The 10,189-nt window shown below is 36.5% G+C and overlaps 1 protein-coding gene across 1 annotated transcript in view; it reads left to right on the top strand.

The window, feature by feature from the left end:
* LOC103601743 (PH and SEC7 domain-containing protein 3-like) overlaps window positions 1-10,189 on the top strand; it is a 127,445-nt gene that overhangs the window by 50,978 nt on the left and 66,278 nt on the right. Inside the window, exon 3 of the mRNA XM_008586166.1 lies at window positions 4,612-4,805. Within this exon, the coding sequence (XP_008584388.1) occupies window positions 4,612-4,805 (194 nt within the window). The remainder of the gene's footprint in view (window positions 1-4,611; window positions 4,806-10,189) is intronic.

Raw genomic sequence — 10,189 nt, 5'->3', positions numbered from 1 at the left:
TACCGGTCTGTCTGTATGTGGGATCCGAACCCTCAGCGGGAGCGCCGCCGCACTCCCAAGCGGCGCACTGTAGCAGTGCGCCACCGGGCCGGCCCAGGGTATCCAGATTTTAAAAGGTAAAGTGAAACTGTCCCTGTTTGTAGATGTCATGATCCTATATATAGGAAAACCTAAAGGCTCTGTCAAAAAACTCTTAGAGGTGACAAATGATTTTAGTAAAGTTTCAGGATACAAAATCTACATGCAAAAATGAGTAGTGTTTTTACACTCCAATAATGAACCAGCAGAATAAGAAATCAAGAAAGTAAGCCCATTTACAGTAGTCACCAAAAAAATTAAATCCCTAGGAATCAATTTAACCAAGGAGGTGAAATGTTCTACAAGGAGAACTACAAATCACTGATGAAAGAAATTAAAGAGGGCACAAAAAGATTGAAAGACATTCCATGTTCTTGGATTGGTAGAATAAACAGTGGGAAAATGTCCATACTACCCCAGACCATCTACAGATTCAATGCAATCCCCATCAAAATACCAATGACATTATTCATGGAAATAGAACAATCTTAACATTTATATGGAACAAAAAAAGAAGGTAAATAGCCAAAGCAGTCCTGAGCAAAAAAATAAAGCAAGCCAGAGGCATAACACTACCTGACTTCAAATTATAAAAAGCTGTGGTAACCTACAGTGTGCTACTGGCATAAAAACAAACACTCAGACCAACGGAACACAACAGAGAACCCAGAAATCAACCCACATACTTACAGCCAACTGATCTTTGACAAAGGCAACAAGAATATACATTGTGGAAAGGACAACTTCTTTGAAAAATGGTGCTTGGAAAACTGGGCATCCATATGTAGAAGAACAAAACTAGATCTGTACCTCTCACCATATACCAAATCAACTCAAAATGTATTAAAGATTTAAATATAAGACCTGAAACTACAAAACTCCTAAAAGAAAACATAGGAGAAACACTTCATGAAGTAGGACTGGGCAAAGACTTTATGAATAAGACCCCAAAAGCATAGGCTACAAAAGAAAAAATAAATGGAATTATATCAAACTAAAAAGCTTTTGCACAGCAAAATGAACAATTAACACAGTGAAAAGACAACCTACAGAATAGGAGAAAACATTTTCAAACTATGCATTTGATATTGGATTAATATCCAGAATATACAAGGAACTCAAACAACTTAAGAGTAAAATAGCAAGTAACCCAATTTAAAAATGGGCAAAAGAGCTAAACAGGCATTTCTCAAAGGAAGATATACAAATGGCGAATGGATACATGAAAAAAAATGCTCAATTTCACTAAGCATCAGGGAAATGCTAATCGAAATCACTTTGAAATATCATCTCACCCCAGTTAGACTGGCTGTTATCAAAAAGACAGAATAAATGCTTTTGAGGATGTGGAGAAAGGGAAACCTTCCTACACTGTTGGTGGGACTGTAAATTGATGCAGTCATTATGGAAAACAGTATGGAGGTTCCTCAAACAACTACGGATAGAACTACCTTATGATCCAGCAATCCCACTGCTGGGTATATAACCAAAGGAATGGAATCATCATGTTGAAGGGATACCTGCACTCCCATGGTTACTGCAGCTCTATTTATAATAGCCAAGAGTTGGAACCAACTTAAATGTCTATCATCAGACTACTGGATAAGGAAAACGTGGTATATATACGCCATGGATGTATTGGTCCATTATCTGTTGCTTATAACAAAATACCTGAAACTGGGTGATTTATAAAGAAAAATGAAATTTGTAGCTTACAGTTTCTGAAGTCGTGAAGTCCAAAGTCCATCTGGAAGTGGCGATAGTGACCCAGAGGTCTCACATTGCAAGATGGTGGAAGCAGAGAGAGAGAAAGAGAGGCTCTCTCTCCTTTTAAAGCCCTCAGAATCACGCCCCTGACCACCATTTTTAATCCATTCACTACTGCCTGGTCCTACAATCCAATCACCTCTTCAAGGCTCCGCCTTTCAGTTGCCATAATAGGATTTCCCACCCTCTTAACAGTCACAGTGGGGTCTAAGTTTCTAATACATAAAACTTGGGGGACACAATTCAAGCTTCAGTGAATTTTGGAGGAACATAATTCAATCGACTACAGTGCGCCGCTTGGGAGCACTGTGGCGCTCCCGCCAAGGGTTCGGATCCCACATACAGACCGGTTCCCGCTCACTGGCTGAGCGAGGTGCGGGCGCAACACCAAGGGTTGCGATCCCGTTGCCGGTCCCGGTCCGGTACGGACGCTACACTGAGGGTTGCGATCCGTTGCCGGACACAAAAAAAGACAAAAAAGGAAAAAAAAAAAATGAAATCGTGCTATTCATAGCAAACTTGATGTACTTAGAGAAAATTATGTTAAGTGAAATAAGCCAGGAACAGAAAAATACCACATATCCTCACTTGTAAGTTGGAGTTTAAAAAAAAAAAAAAAACAAATGAAAACAGAAAGAAAGATAAACAATCACAGTCATTCATGAACCTTCAAAAGGCAAGGACGGAACTGAGGCTACCAGAGGAGAGAAAGGGAAGGGAAGAGGGGATTAGCAAGAAATTGGTAAAGGGCCACAAAAAATGATTACCTTGTAGAATGAAAAATATAGTAATTATCCTGTTTGGAGCATCATATATTGCACACAGTATTAATATTCAATGCTGTACCCCACAGATTTGTATAATTATGTTTAAAAACATAAAAAGAATTTCCATTTTAAGCATTTTTAAACATAGAGTTGTGTGTAGTTAATTACATTCATAATGTTGTGTAATTTCTACCTCTGTCTATTTCCAAAACTTTTTTTTGCCATAAACTCTGTACCTGTGAAGCAATAACTTCTCATTATTCCTTCCTACCTGTTTCTGGTAATCTCTAATTAGATCTTTTGTCATTCTTGATGTGAGCTGCGTCATCAAGTAGTGATGGACTTAGGCTACCCAGTGAATCATACGGTTGACAACTTATAGAATAGATTGCTGTGAAGAATGTTTTGGGGGATTTCTTAGGTTGTAAGCTGTTGAGTTGATTGGAATCTCAGTAGAAAATACTCTCTTAAGAGTCTTTTTTAAATGTGTGCAAAATATTTGTGTATAAATCATTCCCTTCACAAAACGGCCCTATTGTCTCCTCCATTTTACTTTAACAAAATAGTTTCTGTCATCATTCTGAAAATGCCTTTGCTGTTCAGGGGTGTATAGGAAAATCCTAGTTAGGTGGGCTGTTTCTATAGAAATGAGTTAACTTTATTTATAAAGTTGTTTTTAGAAATACACTATTGATTTGTGTCTGCTCTTTTACAAAGTTGAAATAGCCTCCCTTATGCAGAGGATGTCTAAAAAAAAAACAAACCACCTTGCAGTGATGCAGCAATCAGGAAGAATGCTAATCCAAGTTTAAGGTGATTGTTCCCTATTTTCTGCCAATTCCATGTCTCAAAGAAGAGTTGGTACAAATTCTCAGAAATTGGGAGATGCTGTGGGACAAAGGGCAGGACATTATTATTACTAGTACCACGTCAGTCCTGCAAGTCCCAGCTAGCACAGACCATGAATGTTTAAGTGAGAGAACCACCACCAGCAGATGGCATCAACCATGCTGATTTGGGTCCTGCAAATGGGACCCAGACAGATTTTTACTCTCAGAGTCTGACAATGTCATTTACTAACCTTTGCAGTATCAAGAATACTTGTTTTACAGGATTGAATATTTTGGATCAAATTTGCCATGCTTAAAGGAACAGGGACTCAGAAAAAGAGACTGGGTAACCAAGAGTTTCTTCAGTGGCTAATCGGGTGCCCAACACTTTTATGGTGGTTGCAAAAGTAGCAGCTATAAGATGCTAAGACCCTGTGAGTGGCATCACTATCCTCATTTACTGGGTATCTTTACTGGGGTTTTGATATTAGGAATTAGCCTGGTTGTCTGGCACATATAGTTCAATACTATCCCTTGGGTTCGGTCTATAATTACTTATTGTTTTCTATATACCTAGCACTATGCTAGGCCCAGCAGAAATACAAAATTCAATCATGATTCCTGCCCCAAAACTCCTTTGATATTAGGAATTAGCCTGGTTGTCTGGCACATATAGTTCAATACTATCCCTTGGGTTCAGTCTATAATTACTTATTGTTTTCTATATACCTAGCACTATGCTAGGCCCAGCAGAAATACAAAATTCAATCATGATTCCTGCCCCAAAACTCCCCTTGTTCAAAAAAAGACAAACATGAAAGCATTTTAATGAGGGTAAAGATCAGAGCCTTTAGAGATTTTATGATTATAGCCTAATTGTCTCTTCTTTTGGATACTAAATCTGTGGCCTTGGATATTTATTTAATCTCATAAGTCTATTATCTTATGTGTAATACAGGATACTAATATCAGTCTAATGAGATTGTCATGATCATTAATACCTTGTACATAGGAGACATTTAATAAATGGTGGCTGTTTATTATCATGGTGGTTGTTATCAAGACTCATAGACCATTAGAAAACAAATAGTTTATTACACTGAATAACTTTGTTCATTGAATATTTTGGGTAGGTGCTTGGCTCAGTCTTTGTATTTTCTCCCTTTTAGAGATGATGAGGAGAAAAAAAAATCTCCCTCAGAAGGTACTGATGAGAAGGCTAATGGAACACATCCAAAGACCATCAGTCGCATTGGGAGTACTACCAACCCATTTTTGGACATTCCTCACGACCCAAATGCTGCTGTGTACAAAAGTGGATTCTTGGCTCGGAAAATCCATGCGGATATGGATGGAAAGAAGAGTAAGCATTACTTGTTATTTTTCTATTTCATTTATTTCATTCTTAGGCTCAAAATTTAAAGTGAATTCATCAGAAATAAAGTTAAGGATGAAGAAAAATTTTATTTATCTAAATATATATTTTTGTAGTGTGATAAAGCCTCTAACCCTAAATCAGGAATTCAGTGTGGCACCTGATCTTCTGTGAAGAGAATTATAGAACCTTAGAAATAGAGGACTTCTTACAGATTATTAATTTTCCAGCCTCTTATTTATTTATTCACAACTTCAGCAAATGACATTGACTACCTAATATGTGCTAAGCACAAAAAATATAGTGGTGAGAAGAATGGATAAGACCCTTGTCTTCATGGAGTTTAGAATTTTTGGTGGTGAGGGAAAGGTTAAATTTATACCATTGATTACTCTGTGTGTTGTAAATTATCAGAAACAAAGGGGTAGGGGGGATGACAATTCATTGCACATGAGAAATGATTGGCTTTAGATAAGGTGGACAGGTGAGACATAGGAGAGCATGGTATAATTAGTATTGGGAGATTGGAGGAGTTCCATCTGATAGCTTATGATTTCTCTGTGAAGTATGTGACATTATCTTCTGCTAGATAATGGTATTTGACATTTGAGAGGAATGGAGCATGTTTATATGGTTAGAATAATCTTTGCAGAGAGTGAAATAGCAATTTGATATAGGTGAATAGGCTAAGATAAACTGATATGAACGCTCAAAATTATTAAAGAAAATTAGTAAGACTCTAGAGTGTCTTTTCTTGCCTACAAACAAGACAGTGGAGTAGAGGATTGGACAATACCACTGTTTCCATCTGTGGCTGGGCACTTTTTTTTAATGCGTTAGCATATTCTATTAGGTCGCAGTCAAGAGAAACACCGTAGTGGAGTGCCTTCAACACTGACTTGTGAGGCTGAGTAAGTACCTTGTGTTTCCAAGATCTTTAGGAGTACCTCTGCCGTGTTTCCTGTGCACCTTATGGTGTCAGGGTTCTTGTAGTTGTGACAGCAAGTCAAACTAGCTTAGAAAAAGGGCACACCTGAAAATAAAGGATTGTCACCAGGACACACTCTCTATTTCTGTCTACATTATTTTGCATATCACCTTTATTATTTTTAATTGGATTCTTTATACGTTGCTGAATACCTGTCGCTCACATATGCAATTGTGACACTAAAGAGGATTCTCCTTCTTCCCTAACTTCTCATTGAGTTTATTTGTATGACTGAGGGGATGGAATGCTGCAATCGACAGCACTTACTTGGTTGCAGTGGCAAGAGTGAAGTTACACAAGTCTCAGGGAAAGGAAGTTCTCAGCAGACACAGCAATAGACATCCATCTCTGTTCATAGCATGCACGCACACCTTCACACACTGAGTTTGAACAGTGCTTTCACTGAACATAGTACAGTTTTCCATTTACAACCACAAATATATGCATGTTGGCATCTCCAACATGCCGTTTCCAGCTGCAGCTCCCATCTTCATAGCTAAGATTTGTTGTTTGTGTTCATTCCCCTAAGGTATGGGTTTAGCTTTAATCCATGGACTAAGTGAAAAATATAGAAATATCTGACATATCTCATATAAAGCACTAGAGGCAAAAACAGAAATAACTGCAGTTTAAAATGCCAGTTCAAAAAAAGGTAAAAAAGGAAGCAAAATAGCTGTCACTGATTCAGAATAGGTAGTACATCCTGCTAGATGTGGATAGCAGAGTCACCCCACTTGAGCATTTTTTCATTGATCCACTTTCTAGAATGGACTCACTTAATTGGTTAATGTATTCCAAAGTGTCCCCAGGTTTTGCCTACTGGTGAAGTTTTCTTTGTCCGTTGTTGTCCTAGGCTGCCTCGGAGGGTTATTGGAAAGGATTCCCCTGCTAGAAGCTCTGCTCTTTAGCAGCCCACTGCATATGAACATATGTTCTAATCCTGAGGACTGCTTAACATTGAACCATCACATACCCCTTGTTCCAGGCTAGGAGTTTTCCTGCCAGTATAACTCCTTTAAAGCCTTAGTTAACTACTTTGAGAAATTCTTATTAGTTGGGGCAATTTTAAGTGTCATGGGCTTTTGTCTTTTAGCAATTCTATTTTCCAAAGAAACCTGCCTCTACTTCTGTTTCTGCTCCTGCCTCAGAATAGAAGGAAAAATGTATGGACGGGGCAAGACGGTGCCCTTTGGGTTCCAGTTTCCAGATTTTTCTCCTGTCAATTGTTTTATTTAAAAGGAATATATATATATATTCCTCCCCCCCCCCATTTGTTGGACTTTCAATTATATCTGGTTAAACTAGTTCATCTCAGTGTTAGGTTGCTGCTGCTTCTTGGAAATGCACCAGAATGCCTGAACAGTTAGTTTCTGAATGCTTCTGCCTTTCTCTTTTGAGAGCTGTTCATTATAAGCAAATTTGAGAGATGTTTTATAATAAGTACTCATGTCAAATGTGCTATGAAATACCTCAGTTTTTATTTTCCATACATTAGAGAAAAATCAAAACAGCAGTGTGGCTTTCCTGGAATAGGAGCTCCAAATAATTTTGAAAACCCTGCATGATGTCTTTTGGACATATTCTTCCTGCTAAGTCTGTAGACATTTATTTGGATTTAGCTTGTTAAGTATTGCTAGAGCTATATTGCATTTATACATGTATGTAAACATGGTCAGGTGCTCTGAAGACAGATATGACTAAAAGTTTTTAATTAGTTAAGGTTTGGGTGAAAGGTCTATGGAGAGATTGTTTTCTCATAAAATGCTAATTGTCTCAAAGGAACCAACTTGTCTGACTTAAGATTTATCTTTTACTGTTTTCGTTAACTGTAAGGATTCAGTTTATCAGATTGCATCCATAATCATTCGTATAAACGTTTTTTAAATCTTGGAGATTTTACTGCTTCATTTCTTGTCTTTTAAAGATATGCTCAGTTCAGAAATTGGACCTCCAGGAGACAAATCATGATTAAAAGCAGATGTTACATCTCTCGTAGAAGTATATGTGTTTACCAGACCCATTAAATCTGACATTAAGGGAAGCTTTGAAAAGTCGAATATGGAAATCAAAATGTATCTTCTGGATTTTGTCAGATAGAATGAAAAGTAAAATTTAATATAAGCTCTTAGTTTTATCAACCCAATCTAACATACTTGTGGAAATGAAGAGAGTGACTAGAAACAAGGTACTTAAAATATGAACTTTATAAATGATAATAGTGATAATTAAGTGATCACTCAAAAGTAAAGCTTTATCCCAAGCACTTCATGCATTAGCTATTTAATCTTTGTTCTATGAAGTAGATATTACTACTGTCCCCATTTTAAAGACAAGGAAATTTATCTTAAATAGCCAAGGCTGTAGGATAGAATAACAGTACGTTTGGTGGGATAAAAATCTGATTATAGCAGACTAATTGTAGCATATTGTAAAAGCAATTCCCATGAGAAAATATGTTTAGAAGACATTTAAGTTCTGCATTTTTTGTATGTTTGGGACAGTTTATCGTCATGCTGCATGTATTTAGATGACTAGAGGTCTCAAGCTAGGGGCAGTGGGGCCTGATGATTTTTTTTACTTGGCTAGCACAGCACTTTTTAAAAATTGATTTGCGTGAATTTAGTTAGATATTTTCCTGTTGACCATAGTTTCCACAGCTCCATATAGCTTCATCCAAGCCTCTTCACACAATAATTGCTACTTTTGTGGCCCCAAAGTCATTTGAGATAGTGACCCCCCGATTACACATAGCATGTAAGAGATGGGGCAGGCCAGCGGAGAAGACCATATGTAATGCTGTATTTGTATTTTAGTGGTAAAAATGTGATAGTAAAGAAGTGCTTGTCTAGTATTTATTACCACAGCCTACATAAACTGAGGTGGTGCAAGTAAATAATTTTTTTTCCTACAAGAATTAAGCACTCCTTCAGTAACTGAGACTATATTTGTGAAGACCAATATTAAACACAGTCTCTCTGCTCTAAGGAACTTACATATAGGTGTACTATATAGAAAGTAATTACAATGTAGAGTCTACGTCATAAGCTTTTAAATGCATACACTGTTAGCTAAGTTACCACAATTTTGAAAATGTTCAAAATTAAGGGGAAAAAGTGTACTTGGGACCATGCTGACATTTTCCCAGATAACAAGACATATATAGATAGGACAGTGGGATGGAAAAAAGAATGTCAAAGCAGCAGTCTCCATTTTTTATGAAAACCTGGTATATGACATAGGAACTAATTCAGATAATTAGGGACAACAAAAATGCTTCCAGAATGATACTCAGGGGCATGGAGGGGGGGAGGGGTGACTGTGTGTGTGTGTGTGTTCTGCACCTGAATCCTAACACAAAAATCAGTTTTAGGTAGATTAAAGGTAAAAATTTGAGAAACAAAGTGCTAAGATTTTTAGAAGAAAATGTGAGACAGTAACTTTATGATCTATGGGTAGAGAAGGGTTTCTTAAGATTTAGAAAAACAAAAACAGTAAAAGAAAATATTGATACATACAATTACATTAAAAGTAAAGACTTCTTTATATTAGTAATCATCTTTTAAAAAGTTAAAAGACTATCCATAGATTGAGAGAAGATACTGGCAGCATATTACTAATGAAGGATTAGGATCCATAATATATATTTATAAAGCAATCTTCAATTAATTAGAAAAGACAACCCAGTAGAAAAATGGACAAAAATTTGAATGGTTCATTCACAGAAAAAGAAATTCAGATGATCAATACATTTATGAAAGCATACTCACTCCATTTATAGTCAAGGATATTCAGATTAAACACATGAAGAGACGTCATTTCATATATGTTACCTTGGCCAAAGTTTTAAGGACTACAACATTGGCACAGATTTAGAGCAACAGGCTGTCCTCTAGCCTCTTGCAAATGTGAATATTAGTGATATCACCACTTTGGAAACCAGTTGGTAATAATCAATAAAATTGAAAATGCTTATTCTCGTGTCTCAGTTAATCAATTGTAGGTGTGTATATACCTACAAAGATACTACCTGTGCAAAGGAAATAAAAAATAGTACCAGTTATACTTTGTCAAATGAATGAATGAATGAATGAGCGAATGAATAAATAGAAAAGAAAATGGTAACTACATGAGGTGAAAGGTATGTTAATTAGCTTGATTATGGTAATTATCTCACTGCATATATCTCAAAACATCAAATTGTACACTTTCACTTTAACTATGTACAATTTTTATTTGTCAATCATAATTCACTAAGGCTGGAGGAAAAAAATCTTCATTAAATATAATAATGTTGTCAGTATTCTCTGTAAAACTGCAGAGTTAATCACTAGAGAGACAAATAAAAAGCCATATAAATATATTGGAAAGTTGGAATGGGGTGGTT

Source organism: Galeopterus variegatus, unplaced genomic scaffold, assembly GCF_000696425.1.
Source record: "Galeopterus variegatus unplaced genomic scaffold, G_variegatus-3.0.2 Scaffold3856, whole genome shotgun sequence".
NCBI classification, from domain to species: domain Eukaryota; kingdom Metazoa; phylum Chordata; class Mammalia; order Dermoptera; family Cynocephalidae; genus Galeopterus; species Galeopterus variegatus.
This window is presented reverse-complemented; position numbering and strand designations above follow the sequence as displayed.